This window comes from Oryctolagus cuniculus, chromosome 12, assembly GCF_051225735.1.
Source record: "Oryctolagus cuniculus isolate XC-2025 breed Fujian yellow rabbit chromosome 12, ASM5122573v1, whole genome shotgun sequence".
Lineage (NCBI taxonomy): Eukaryota > Metazoa > Chordata > Mammalia > Lagomorpha > Leporidae > Oryctolagus > Oryctolagus cuniculus.
In genome coordinates, this window is record NC_142878.1 from 16,526,615 (window position 1) to 16,542,429 (window position 15,815).

Below are 15,815 nucleotides of genomic sequence, written 5' to 3' on the forward strand. Positions count from 1 at the left end.
AAGGGAAACAGGGCTAAAATTATTTGAAGAAATATAGCCCCCAAAAAAGACAAAAACAACCTGGACATCTGAGAATATCAACAAAGAGATCAATACCTATTTATATCATAGTCCAACTAACAATGTTAAATGCAATGAGAAAATTTTTTTAAAAAGAGGAAAACAGTGTATCACACATGACTCATAATAAAGATCAGATTTCTCTTCAGAAGCCATTGATTTCATAAGACCATCAGATGAAATCTCTAAAGTGCTGGGAAAAAATTCCCATTGAGAAATAATTCTATTACCAGAAAAACTCTTCTTCAAAAATTAGATAGAAATCAAGAAAACACTTCAAAAATTTTGTATATGCATGTGTATAGCAGCCTTATTCATAATTTGTAAAACCTGAGAATAACCAAGAAACCCTCAGTAAGTCAGCACAAATAAAACTGTAGTACATCCAGAGAATTTATTCAGCACTAAAATAAATGGGATATTAGTCAATGAAAAATATGACAGAAACTTAAATGCTTATTACTAATAAGCCAATATGAAATAGCTACATGCCAAATAATATCAACTATATGGCATTCTAGAAAAAGTTAAGATATAGATGCAGTAAAATATGAATGGTTTTCCAGGTGTAGAGGAGACGAGGATGGACATAGTGAGATTTAGGACAGCAAAACAACTCTGAGTGATAATACAATGGTGGATACATTTGTGCAAACATCTAGAATGTACAGCACCAAGAGTGAACCAAAATGCAAATTAGGGGCTCTGGATGACAATATGTCAGTGTAAGTCCATCACCACTCTAGTATGGGGTGTTAATACTAGAGGAATGTGAATGTGTGGATGCAAGGAGTTTAAGGAAAATCTCAGCACCTTCCTCTCATTTTTGTTGTGATCCTAGAATGGCTACAAACATCAACTATGCTAACTAGAAAAGGAATTCTGGAGATGGGTGGTGGTGACGGTTACATGTGAATGTGAATGTGGTTACTACCACCAAACTGTATACGTAAATATGGTTAAAATGGAAAATTTTATGTACTGAAAATGTTCATGGAATTAAAAGGCAAAATATAGGACTTATTTCTCGATAAATTCTCCAACAAGTTCAATACACCGTGTAGGCAATGATATCAGCTATTTGGTCTATGCTTAAAGAACCAAAGATCCTTGGAATTTAATCATCTAGGTGCAGCTTTTGACATTATTAATGAAAAATGAATATCCTTCAAAGCATATTTAAGATTATTAAATAAAATATAACAAAAATTTCCATTTGTTGAAAATTTTCTTTGAAAAATCTGATCTTGTCTACAATTGATCTGGACACTCATTGTGTAGAACGTTTACTACTTTTTCAGTCAAAATTGTATAATTGAATGAATCAATGATGTTGGTTACTGTTTCTGCTGTTAGTCATTGATCCTTTTCAATTAGGGCACAGAAAAGATTAATTTTTGTTCACAAAATAATGGGGTAGCCTGCTGCTACAGGCTTTGTATTCAGTATAGTATTATCTGTCTTAAAATTAGTAATTCATTCATAAAGTGCTAATTTCTTTGGAGTGGTTTTCCCATAAATTTGCATAAAACATCACTGATTTCACCATTCCTCCACCTAGGCTTCACCACCTATTCAGTATTTGTCCTCATCTCAATTTTAGCAGAATTGGTGTTGCTCTGGTAGGAGGTCTTTTCAAATTGATGCCTTATTTTTCTCACTGCCTCACACTAAATCCTGTTCAAACATGCTGTAACAAGTTAGTATGAGTTGATTTTGGTGCAAAAACATTGATATCCATGCTTAATTTGTTCATGGTATGCATTCCCATGAACTTTTTGAAGATCCATCATGTATTACCCCAATTTAGAAAACTCCAACTTCTTAAAAAACAATGAGTCACACAATAGGGTAAAATATAAAACATATATCTGAGGGACTTGTAGCCAAAAGTTACAAAAATATCCTACAATTCAACAGTTTGAAAATAACCCAATTTAAAAATGAACAAAAGATATGAGCAGACACCTAAACAAAAGACATATATCAGTGTATATGGCCACTAGAAGCATGAAAATATGGTCTGGGTTTTAGTACTTAGAGAAGTACACATTAAAACAATAGTTAGAAGCCAGTTCCTGCACACTGCAATTGATATATTTAAAAGACAGACACAAATAAGAGAGAGGATGTGAAGAAATTGCAGCCTTTACACTTTGCTGGTGGGTTTTTAAAGTGCTATCACTTTGGAAAACAGTCTGGTATATATCCAAGAGAGTGGAAAGCATAGCAACACAAATCTTGTATGCAAGTGTTTAATAGTGAAAAAAGGGCTCAAGTGAAGGGTCTACTGACTTGTGGCTAGATAAAATATGATATACCTATCAAATATTATTATTTGGCAATAAATAGAAATGACGTACTGATATATTCTATAGTAGGCCAACCTTGAATACACTGTGCTCAGTGAAAGAAATTGTTTGCAAAAGGTCACATGTTACATGACTCAATTCAAGTAAAAATTTCGAAATAAGCAAACCTGTAGCGGCAGAAAATATATTAGTGAATACCTGGGACTGGATGAGATGAGAAGTGGGAGTTGGGAGGGAGAATAGGAAATGATTGCTAATGGATCCGGAGTTTCATTGTGAGGTGACAAAAGTATGCTAAATTTAGAGTATGATGATGATTATTACCAATCTGAGAATGTGTTCAGAACCACTAAATAGTGCACATTGTGTGGATTATATATCAATAATGTTATTTTAAAAAGAATAAATAGAATTATAGCTTAGAGTCCTTTTCAGGTTATGACAACCTAATGTGCATATAAAATAATTAGGACAGTGGCTAAGGAGCTAGTAAAATGTTTAATTACTTCATAAAAATGCCTCGGTTGAGTCTCAGTACACCGAGTTCAACATTGTCAAGTTTGGGGAGATAAAGTGACCCTGCTATGTTGATAATAACTTCGAGGAGCCATATGCATCAAGAAGTAGACGTGCTTGTGCTGTATTTCAGTCTTTAATTAAAGAGCCAAACCAACAATATCAGGCAGAAAGGGGGAGGAGGGCACTCAAACAAGCAAATTACCTTTTAAAGTTTTGCAGACTGATCCAAATGTTCAATCAGCAACATTGAGTCCCTTTATTAATGTGTTCCCATGTGTATTTATCAATGTGACTTTTGCATGCAGGATAACTCATCAAAATTGTACATACATTTCTTCTTTTCGAAGTTATGTCATCAGTGAATAAAAAGCCAACAGTGTCAGTGCTGACATGTTGAGCGACAACCTGGAACCCAGACATACTCCTGGGAATGAGGCATAGCCTGTGAAGCAGAGCCAGGAGAAAGGACAGTACAAAGAAAGCCAACGTGCCTGGTCAACCATCTGACCATGTGAGAGAGCAACAGTGCAGAGTGAATGGTGTTGTCCCAAGCCCGGTTCAGCACTAGGGATTCTCAGAGTGAAGAGGAAGTCAGAGAAGCAAATATTTGGGTAATATCTGGCTCAGACTGCTATGGAGCCTGGTGATGGCACCAGCAGGAGTGAGGCCAGCACAGCTCATGGCCCTTTGTCTCCAGGCCAGTTACCAACACTGGACCTAGAGGAGCAGAAACACCTGTATATTGCTCCCTAAAGTATTTAACAAAAGTGGACACAGTTACACAGTTCATTGATCAAAACTGGAGACTAATACCAGAACAGGACTGTCTTAGTTTGCTTTCTTAGTTTTGCTCTTACAAAATACACAAAATTGGTAATACATAAGGAAAAGAGGTTTGTTTTGGTTCACAGTTCTTGAAGTCCAAGAGCAGAGTATTGGCTCTGCTCAGCTGCTGGTTAAGGCCTTGTGCTGTTTCATATTATGACAGAGAAGCAGAAAGTGGAAGGAGCATGTGTGCCACTGAGAGAGACAGAGGGGAGGCTGACCTGCTTTCTAACAATCCCTTCTCACAGTAACCAGCTCAGTCCTATGATACTACAAGATTAATCCAATCTCAAGAGAACTAACTCACTGCCTCAAGAAGGACATTAATTAATCCATTCATGAGGGTAGTGACCCCATAATCGAATCACCTCTCAAGGCCTCACCTCACTGGGAGCCACACTTTCAGCACATGAACTTCTGGGAGACAAACCATACTCAGACCATAACAAAGGCTAAACCTCAGTTGATCTCTCAAATCCTAGAGTGATTGCCTATCTAAATTTTGTCATTCCTGAGTTCTGGATGCACAAAATTCTGGGGGAGAGTGGAAGGTGTGATCAGTGTGGGCCAACGACTAAGTGTCTAGGAGCCAGGGAGACTCTTGCTGGCACTTCTACTCTGGGAAGACTGTAGTCATGGCTGTCCAAAGTTGAAGAAGCAGCACAGACAGTGGTCCCTTATTTACTGGTCCACATGGACAAGGGCCAGGCTTGTTACCGAGGAATACTGCTGAATACGAAGACCCACAGCAGAATAAGGTGGCAGTGGCCCATTTGTTTTGGGATTTTCTGTGTCTCTGAGGGAAACAGAAAAACAAGGCCAAAAACTTCAAATTCTATTAAGTAATAAAATTACCATTTTGACTTTTAATAGTTTATAAATCTCTGTCTTCAAATGTCATTATTCTGTGTTTTTAGATGGCTACCCCAAAGAAGAAATGATTTATAGATGGAGAAAAAATTCAGTGGAGGCAGCTGATCAGAAGTCATGGCGACTCTATCAGTTTGACTTCATGGGCCTCAGAAACACTACAGAAATCGTGACAACTTCTGCAGGTAGGAATTGATTTAAAGAGATGTATGTCTCAAAAAAATAAATAAATAAAACCTCAATTTTTATTACTTAAGGTTTAAGGCTGCATATACCCTTAATGCAGAATTATTTCATGTGTGGATTTTAAACTAAATATATTAGGTCAACTATGATTCCTGAGTGACAAAACAACTGACTTAAAAACTAAATAAATGTTTTAATTGGAATGGGAGAGAGGTGCTTATAATTGATTTACATTTTGAATCAAATAAAACTTTGCTTTATGTCTATAAACCAAGTTAGCACTATCACCATGACTATATTGTATAAACCAGTTTTAGTAATGGTTCTACAGGTTAACCACATAAGTATCGAAATCAGATATTACTGATAATTCACAAATAAAAAGAATTGATATGAAATATCCATTGAGTTTTAATTTCTGTCCTTTTCCTTCTTTTACTCTAAATTTATCTTAGAATTTGAACTGCTTTATAGATAAAGCACAATACTTACCTGCCAGTTTTATTTTATTGAGTGATCATTTAAGTATATTATCAAGCATGTGATTAAATTAACAGATAAATTGTTCCTGTTTATGGCTTTGAACATGTTTTATGTTTGGGTTTGGTTTTTACTCACTCCTGTGGTCTATTTGATAATTGATTTTCTTTTGACAGGGTGGGGTTGCCAGTGAAGGTTACAGTCAACTTTTCTGTCAATATTATTTTTTAATATGAATAATTTATTGGCCCTTAAAGTTTCCTAATAATGCAGCTCATTGTTTACTAGATTAAAATGTTAGTTTTCATAATTAGTGGTAAATGTCTTTAAAAGATGGTCTGCATTCTTGGTAGAATTGTAAAATGGAAAGCCAATTATACATCAAGAAATATCCTGAAAAAGTTACCTCATTAACAGTGAATAGCAATGGATTCCCTGTGTGTGTTATGTGGCAAAGCTGACAAATGGGAATTATATTTAAATATTAATGGTAAAGTGAGAAGAATGGGATATCATAATTTATTGAAATGAACTGTGGAGGCAGCATAAGGAAAACGTTTTGGAGAGGTTTGTTCCTGTTATGAGTCATCTACATTAATAATCTAACTGTGCTCTATGAGCATAGACTGCTCTAGCCCCTCAGCAATAAGGCTAGCAGGAAAGGATCACCCGGCAGGGACGATCCTAGTAGTAGCACTGACATGCAAAGGTTATTGCCTTTCTTCCTTTACTGCAAGATGATATTAAAGAAAAAGAAATAAGTAGAGCACAGCTAGTTCAGGAATTTTGAAACACTTTAAAACAATACCAGCCCAAGAAAATAACATATGAATGGAGCTAGGAGACTGAGGTTCTTGTCTAAGCAATTATTTTCTAGGTTATTGTGGCCCATAAAGAAATTATAATGTATCTAAATTCATACTTTTTGAAAGTTTTATGGCTATATTCAATCATGGCATAATTACAGTTGTAAGGAAGCATCCTCTTGATAACAAAAATATGAACTCAGATGTTCATGAACTAATCTTGCATTTTTTCCACAGTAGCAACACAATTCTAACAAGAGGATGGCTGTTTATTATTGACTAAAACCAGATGATTTGAACCAAGAAAAGTATTCATATTTACTAAGTTTATATTTGTAAAAAATTTTTATAGAAATAGCTTTTAGATGTTTACTTATTTAGTGATTACATTCTTATGTTGTAATGTCTCTATGTGTGAAAAACAAAAACAATTGCCCTATTTCTTTAAGAGTTATTGAAAATGAATCTTGATGTGAATGGAGGAGGAGAGGGAGTGGGAAAGGGGAGGGTTGCAGGTAGGAGGGAAGTTATGGGGGGGAAGCCATTGTAATCCATAAGCTGTACTTTGGAAATTTATATTCATTAAATAAAAGTTAAAAATAAAATAAAAGTGTTAATCTACTGGTGAAAAGCATTTGGGCTTCATGCTCTTAAGACCAACATAACTCAGATGGGTTTTGTTATTTATTGTGTTTCCTAATACCTTCCTTAGCTTCACATTATTGTTTTATGATCCCCAGAGAGGCCTTGGACATATCATTTCAGTTTGGAAAGGACTCACATCTTACTCAGGGAATTCCCAGATAACATCTGCTTCTCTGTGTTGAAAATTAAGGTTGGCGGGACTTGGATACATTATCTTTTTTTTTTTTTTCAGTCAGGAAAACATTTTTATTACAATCATCCCTTTATTCATTTATCCAAAGCATAATTTGCAGGGGGAAAAACATAAACCCCTGGTCATGATGAAGGCTTACAGGAAGGTACAGCAGGGGTGAATGAGAATACGTCCCACACATAACCCAGCGGCAGTGCGATAGAATCAAGATAAGGTGAGATGGAAGAGTTGTATCTGAAGCTTGCAAAACCAGAAATCATGCTGGGCCTGCAGCTGAGTGTGTTGTTTTGTGTAGTGTTCTGGGCACTTCTAGCATCAGTTCAGGTGTCAACAGTTAAGAGTGTGCAATAAATATTCATGAGCCACAACTGCTTGCCAAGCATGGCTGCCATTTTCAAAAAGTAGAGGGTCATTTTAGACTATCCCCATCAGATAAATAGCTTTTCATAGACAAAGCTTAACCCTTGCTTTCAATTTCTTAGCTCACAATTATGTTGATGGCAATATGTATTTATATAATCCCTTTCTTCCAAGAAGCTTAAAACATTTACAACATCATCTAGTTGATTCTCAGGAATCATAGAGTTGGAAGAGGATAGAGATTATTATTCCATGCTGCCTGTCTGTATAAATAACTCTACTAGGAACTTATTCATGAAATGAGAAAACATTGAAGAATCTCAGAATTGTGAGACCAGGGTGTGCAGCCTCCAGGTATACTGCTAATGCCAGGTACTTTATGGTGCAGTGTCTCCATTATCTTGAAGGTTACCACTCTATCTTTGACTTTGTTTGGGCATGACTCCAAACAGTGGCTTTTATTTGATTGACCCTACTTTTCTCTGGTAGGATAACAAGAATGTTAGAAGTATTATTTGTATCACTTAGACTTTGATGTAAAAATGCATGTTTATTTAAACTGTATAAATGTTATTTAAGGCATTAGTAACTACATAGGAGATCTTGAAAATGTTCATGGAAAATGGGTATTATGAAAAAACTATACGTGAAGTTCAAAAATTTTTACACCAAAATTAACTTATCTTTTGATTATATTTTCTGTGAACTTTTCCAAATACTCCTCTATTAGTTTCCTGGAACTTCCACAACAAAATAGCCAACTAGGAGGCTTAAAAGCAAAATGTACATATCTCAGTTCAGGAGGCTGGAGTCCAAAAACAAATCCAAGTGTTTACAAGGTTGGTTCCTTCTGAGGACTGTGTGGGAAGCATCTGTTCCAGGTCTCTCCTTGGCCTGGAGATGATATTCTCTGTGTCTTCATATTATCTTCCTTCTGTGTATCTCTCTCTGTGTCTGAATTGCCCACTTCTATAAGGGCAACCTAATGAACTCATTGAAACTTCATCAGCAGCAAAGACACTATTTTCATATTAGGTTACATCTGTACAGCGTGGAGGTTAGGGACCCCAGCATCTTTCTAGGGACTCAGTTTAACCAATAACAGTAACCTAGAAAATAGGGCACACTGGGAGGAGTAGCATTTCGGTTGTATTTGGAAGTAAGCATTTCTCTTTGTTCCCAACACAGTCTTTAACTTGGATACTCCAGTGTCATGCAGGTATCAATTCCCACGCTCCCAGGTTAACTGCTTTGATTTGTTGTGAATAAAGTAGTCTCCATGCCAGTGCTACACAGTGTGTAGCAACCATTAAGCTGCTGACTTGCAGCCTTAGCATCATCTTGAAGCAGGTATAAACTGGAGATTACAGAGCCTCACCTCAAATATTCTGGGTCAGCATCTCCTGAGATGGTACCCAGAGCTCTGCATTTCACAAGGTTCCCAGGTGAAGCAGATGCTGCTTATGTTTGGAAGGCATTGGTCCAGGATAGTAGATGCATCACAGTCTCATTTTCATGGAATCCAAATGGTGGAGAATAGTCTTCCTTCCTTAAGACTCTGACTGGATCAACAGTCTATGTGTTGGTTTGCTGATGATACTAAACAGTCTTTATATACTTTGTGTCATTCTCAGCTATTCCTCAGGGACAGTTGAAGCAGATCTTTTCCTACACATGGAAAATTAAAGATTTTAGTTTTTATGTCTGTATCTTCCTATACCTATCTATATAACAATTTATAATAAATAAGCTTATTAGATTTTTATCCTGATAATATAAAATGCATATGCATATGAGTGTTGTTTAAAGTTTAAAGTCCATGGAAAATGAAATTAAGAAATAATTTTATTTTGGTGCAAAAATATTTTCATTCTTTGAACATTTATTTATTTATTTATTTGAAAGGCAGAGTGACAGATATGGAGAAACACACACACACACACACAGAGAATGAGTACAAAGGAAGCCACTGAACTGCCAATAAGCAAAAGTAGAAAGCATGTATGATAGGACTAAGAACCAAAGGGATCACATAAACAAGAATAGTGTCTGCAAATACTAGCTGATAGAATCAAAAAGGGAGAGAACGATCCAACATGGGAAGTGAGATACACAGCAGACCCATAGAATGGCAGATGTCCTAAACAGCACTCTGGCCTCAGAATCAGCCCTTAAGGCATGTGGATCCGGCTGAAAAGCCCATGAGAGTATTTTAGGCATGGAAAGCCAAGACACTCTGGAAAAAAAAAAAAAAAAAAAAACCTAAATGAAAGATCTCCACAAGTGAGATCCCAGTGGAAAGAACGGGGCCATCAAAGAAGGAGGTACCTTTCTCTGAATGGAGGAGAGCAAATTCCACTTTGACCATGGCCTTGTCCAAAAATTATCAGAGTCAGTGAACTCAGGGGGCTTCCATAGCCTTGGCAGCTCATGACAAGAGCCTAGGGTGATTACTGATGCCATAAACAAGAGTGTCAATTTGTTAAGTCAACAACAGGAGTCACTGTGCACTTACTCCTCATGTAGGATCTTTGTCCTTAGTGTGCTGTACATTGAGATTTAATGCTATAACTAGTACTCAAACAGTATTTTTCACTTTATGTTTCTGTGTGGGAGCAAACTGTTGAAATCTTTACTTAATGTATGCTAAACTGATCTTCTGTATATAAAGAGAATCGAAAATGAATCTTGATGTGAATGGAAGGGGAGAGGGAGTGGGAAAGGGGAGGCTGCGGGTGGGAGGGACGTTATGGGGGGGAAAGCCATTGTAATCCATAAGCTGTACTTTGGAAATCTATATTCATTAAAAAAAAAAAAAAAAAACGAAAGCATGTATGTTAGGCCCCTGAAGGCAAAAAAGACACCTTATTTCTGCAGGAACAAAATTAACACAGTATCTCTCTCTTCATCAGGAATTAAGGCAACCAGGAGACAAAGAAAATCAAAGTGTCAAAGAAACAGAATTTTGTATCTAATAAAAGACTAACAAAAAGTAAAATAATGTTATTGTTCAGCTAAGGGGAAAAAAAGGGAGAAAAAGACACTGATTCTGTGATTGCCTTGTAGCGAGCTGCTCCTGCCTCCTAAGATACTTCTGAACGAATTCTTTTACTTGCTTATATTGCCCGTTTGAGCCTGAGTCTGTCACTGGAGGAAAGGCCATGGAAGCCTTGGGGTTCTTGTCTTTGTGCAATAAAGAATGCAGGCGTGAGACAGAGAGCCGAGTGATAAGGCTTTACTGGGGTAGGGCATCCCTCAGAATGGAAGGGACAGAGAGTGCCCAGTCACTTGGACTGGGGAGAGCACAGGATTGAATGGAGAGAACACACCTGGGCAGGCCAGGCGGGCTGCTCAGCTGAGAGACAGAGAGCGGAGCCCACAGTCTGTTTGGACTCCCTAGGTTTTTGAGGGAGTCTGTTTACCCACCTCCCCCTCTCCTCCAGGACAAAGGATGGAGAGTCCTGGAGAAGGGTCTGTTGGGTGAAAATTAGCAAATTCCTTCCCAGAGTTGCTGGAGCTACCTAGCCCCGCAGAACAGAGGGGCTTCCCTTAGGGCCCCTGAGAAGGTTTTATTGCCGCATGTTATCAGGTAACTTTCTTTAGGGTAAGGGCTGGGACCACCTGGGAGGTTATCCGAGTCTGGGCAGGACTTTGAAGTGCAAGATGCTGGGCTTCTGGAGCTTCCACAGTAGGTGCTGGTCTTCAGGCCTTTCTGGCTAAATTAATTCTGACTTCCTACCTAACAAGTCCAGTTGTCTAGAATAATCTGGGCAGAACACACAGTATGTTTTTGTCCTGGGTGTCAAGCCATCCACAGCAAGCTGTGCAAGACAGGGCCTGGAATGTGATACATGCTTTTCAGTAGGCTTCCTTATGACAAGCCCAGGGCGTGTTTAGGGCAGGTTCAGACATTGCTTATAAGTGACTTAGTAGTTGGTGCAGTCTTTGCAAAAGCTCCCTGACATCAGAGGAGGAAATCAATCAGAAGCCTGCAGCCCCACATTAATTATACTAGAATCTGTTGCCCTGAGATTACAAAACTCCACATAGGCTGGTGCAGAGATTAAAGTTGCTGTGGCCAATGTTACCAGGAGAAAGAGCTGTGTCTCTGTGGCTATGACAAAAATCACACAGCTTGATGTGAATATCTGATACTTTCAAAGTGATTCCAGCTTTAAATTTAGTACCTTCTGTACTATATTGCAAACTCAAAAAATTATTTTGTGTATGAAGTTTTAGAGATTAGCGGTGTTCGACATGCCAACTAAATTTTTAAAAAGCATTTTCTCTGATAGTGCCCATTGAGATTAGTGAGCCCAGAAGGTGGGATCTAAGGCAGGAGAGTCAGACATTGGATGCACCTGCATTTCTCTCTTCCTTTATAACCTTGGGCCATTTCTGTGACCCATCTGTGCACTCTCTCATAAATGAGAAGGAAATTGCCTTCTCCTGCATATTATTGTTTTGAATCTAAGTGAACTAACGTGTGCCAAGGACTCAGTTGCTCCTTGTGTGTGTGTGTCCATTATTATTGTCTCCGTGTATTTCCTGTGGAAGAGGCTTCCGAGATTTACACATCGTCTCTCTTTAGTAAATAGTCCATTAAATCAGACGCTAGCATTTTACTCAACAAGACGTGCTTTAATAGGGCACTATAGTAAGATTTATGTCTTGAATGCAGATAGGAATCTGTGTTTAAGAAGAAAGTCTAAAAGTGGTTTCTTGACTTTTTGTCATATGTGTCTGAATGCAATCTGGGTAATAAATCAGTCTGGGTGTTAGAGTCATGATTTTAAAAATAGCGACAGTATCTTTGTTCACAAGATTGAGTGAAAAATCTTTCAAAGGCACTGTGAATCATCTCCATCTCTAATTCAGAGAGGAAATGCAGAAAAAACCCTCGGCTTATTCTAATGAACTGCTCATCTGGTAAGAAAATTGGAATGCTGTGATACAAATAATATCTGAATATGTTTGTTCTTTTAAAATCTAATGTAATCAATCAGTGGGACTTGAATCAATTACAGCATTCAGTATATGCTGACTAATGTTTATACAAGTAGCCTTTTGTGTTTTTCTTTTGGCTCTTGTCCTGCACTTTCAGCAAGGTGGGAAACATGCCAATATCTTTATTGATGAGGGACTGACTCTCAGTAATATTTCAGGCACAGCCTACAGCAAGGTGCTACAGATGGGCTCAGACATTGTTAAAATGAGGCCAGTGAGTTCTCCATGATCACTGTGGAAGAGTTAACTTACTTTTTGTGTCTCACTCTCACTTGTTTTATTTTCTCTAGTTTAGTGTTGGCTTATGTTCTTTCTTAAATTTTGTTTTATTTTTAGTTAGTTTTTAACACATCCAATGTAATTCTTAGAATGATATTCCCTTCCTCCCTCCTCCCTCTCTCCCTCGCTCTTCCATTTTTTCTCTTTACTTTTCATTTCTTCCCTCCCTCCTTCCTTCCTTCTTGCTTTTGAGATATCACTGTGTGATATATTCTCTGGCCTAGATGGTATTTTATATCATTTTCCCCATAACTTAGTTATATTACTGCTCCTGGTCATTAACAAGAATTCTTAAATGTGTAAATTTATTGACAGAGTGATAATCTAAAATTTATTTATATGTGGGACCAGCATATGGCACAGGGGTTAGGCCACCACCTGCAATGCCAGCATCTCATGTGAGTGCTGCTGGCCACTCCACTTCCAATCAAAGGTCACAGCTAAAGCATCTGGGAAAGGCAGCAGAAGATGGCTCAAGTGTTGGGCCCCTGCCACCCACATGAGACACCTGAATGGAGCTCTTGGCTCCTGGCTTCACTTGGCCCAGCCCTGGCTATTGCAGTCATCTAGGAAATGAACCAAAAGATGGAATCTCTCTCTCTCTCTCTCTCTCTCTCTCTCTCTCTCTCTTTCCCTTTCTCTCTTTCTCTCTCTCTCTCTTTCTCCCTCTCTTGCTGAAACTCATTCAAATAAATAAATAAAAATCTTTAAATTTTTAATTTTTTTTTGACAGGCAGAGTGGACAGTGAGAGAGAGAGACAGAGAGAAAGGTCTTCCTTTGCCGTTGGTTCACCCTCCAATGGCCGCTGCGGCTGGAGTGCTGCAGCCGGCGCACGGCGCTGATCCGATGGCAGGAGCCAGGTACTTCTCCTGGTCTCCCATGGGGTACAGGGCCCAAGCACTTGGGCCATCCTCCACTGCACTCCCTGGCCACAGCAGAGAGCTGGCCTGGAAGATGGGCAACCGGGACAGAAGCCGGCGTCCCGACCGGGACTAGAACCCCATGTGCCGGCGCCGCAAGGTGGAGGATTAGCCTAGTGAGCCGCGGCACCGGCCAAATTTTTAAACTCTTTTTAAATGTAAAATTATTTACACTTGTAAGTGAATTGTATTATTGTTGAAATTCAGACTCCTGGAAAATATTTATCTAGAATATTCCCATGCTTAAGATATAAACATTCAGGCCAGCACCGTGGCTCACTTGGCTAATCCTCCACCTGCGGTTCCAGCACCCCAGGGTTCTAGTCCTGGTCAGGGTGCTGGATTCTGTCCTGGTTGCTCCTCTTTCAGTCCAGCTCTCTGCTGTGGCCCAGGAAGGCAGTGGAGGATGGCCCAAGTGCTTGGGCCCTGCACCTACATGGGAGACCAGGAGGAAGCACCTGGCTCCTGGCTTTGGATTGCACAGCGTGCCAGCTTTAGCGGCCATTTGGGGGGTGAACCAATGGAAAAAGGGAAGACCTTTCTCTCTGTCTCTCTCTCTCACTGTCCACTCTGCCTGTCAAAAAAAAAAAAAGATATAAACATTCATTTATTACCTGCTTTTTGGTAACCCTATTCCCTTTAAGGTAATGAGGTTACTTGCTGTCTTATACAGATGGCAAACTGAGTATTAAAATTATCTTTGTTCATGAAGACCAGTGGCGAGCAGACCTGAGAGTAGCCTCAGCTAGAGATAGAGTGCTTCTGTTATGTATAATACTGCAGGATGTGCTAGAAGGGGCCTCCGCATCCCTTAACGTCTTACGCTGAAGTACCTGGAGCCCTCATACTCACCCACATCCTAGTATGCATTGCAGACTCATCTCCAACCCTCCAGCCAACCCGTTTACCTTTGTCATTCCTCCAGGAAACCATTTTTAAGAGCTTCTCCCTCAGCCACCAAAGATTAGGGCAAATCGACGATCATATACTTCCATAATATCCTGACTTTGCCTCCTATAGTGAAACTTACCACATTGCGTTGTACGGTGATTGTACCCAAAGAGGACACACGGACCAAATCTGAGAATACAAACTCTGGAGCTATCCTACCCAGGTTTAAACCACAGGCCTATACTCACAAGGCATGCCATCTCAAACATGTACTTTTATTTCTCTCAGTTTCTCCATCTGCAGAGTGGGGAGGGCAATACTAATGCCTGCTTCACTGATAAAGACCTTGTAAGGGCTAAATGGCTTGAAAGCAGCCAGAAATCATTGCTTAACATTAACTTCACATCTGTTTCCCAGTAGATACTACTCCTGCCATCCTAGGGGTTTAGCCAAGTCATTAGCTCAAAGAAAGCACTAGAACGTTTTTAAGAGAAAAGAACCATTAATTTGTTTAGAAAATGAGTCCAAAGGATAAATAGATCATTTTGTAAACATTTAGTTGCCACCTTAGAAAAATTAATGTGGGGACATAAAGGTTGTCGCTCCCCGTCTTCGTGGAGGAACGACACAGGACCCTGCACTGTTCTTTTGTCTGCTTGGCCCTTCCCGGGTTTGCTGCTGGTTCTTCCCGGGTTGGCTACCATCCCTTCCACCTCCGTGGAAGGGCGGTTCCCCCTAGCCACTTTCCCCACTTCCGCGGGGGAGCGGCACACCACCGGCTGGCTCTCTCGGGGGCTGCACAGGTGTTCCTTCAGATAGATGTTCCCCTTAGATGTTCCTGGTGCATGTTGTCTCTCTCCTCCTTTATAGTCCTCTTCCACCAATCCCAACTCTGCTACCCACACGCCGAGTACGCTGCTCTCCTCCAATCAGGAGCAAGATCAGCTCCTGCAGCTCAATCAAGTTGGCGAGAGGCAGCTGCATAGAAGTTGTTGCTCCCTTCTCAGCGCCATATTGTGGGAGAGCAGATGCATAGAATAAGTCTTAATTCCAGTAACTTAGTCTAGTCCGAGTTGCTCCCCACAAAGGTGAGGATGCTGTTTTGATATTTTAGTAAAGTTTCGCTTCTGTTTATAGCTTCATAATTTAAAATTTAATTAACAAGGGATACTTTCATGTGCTTTGTGCTTTACAGATGGCAGCCGATTTTGACATGTGGATTCAAATATATGAACTGAAATTTATGAAAGGGGAAAAGCAGATTATTTTTAGCTCTTTGATATATGTTTATAGGCCCACACAAGTAGTTTTAGACAATTTTGTGTTTTATAAAACACTGAATGCTTTCAGTAGAATTCAGAGTTAAGAAGTATGTGGATTTCTGGCTTCTGTGCAGGCAAGGGATGCCTTGGGCCTATTTGGAGCCTGCCTGCCTGCCTAAGTGGGTAATTAATTCCTTGG

At 39.3% G+C, this 15,815-nt stretch overlaps 1 protein-coding gene across 1 annotated transcript in view; it reads left to right on the plus strand.

Moving 5' to 3' along the window:
- The window catches only part of GABRG3 (gamma-aminobutyric acid type A receptor subunit gamma3), a 679,184-nt gene that overhangs the window by 601,274 nt on the left and 62,095 nt on the right, over positions 1–15,815 (plus strand). The window contains exon 6 of the mRNA XM_051822228.3: positions 4,634–4,771. Within this exon, the coding sequence (XP_051678188.1) occupies positions 4,634–4,771 (138 nt within the window). The remainder of the gene's footprint in view (positions 1–4,633; positions 4,772–15,815) is intronic.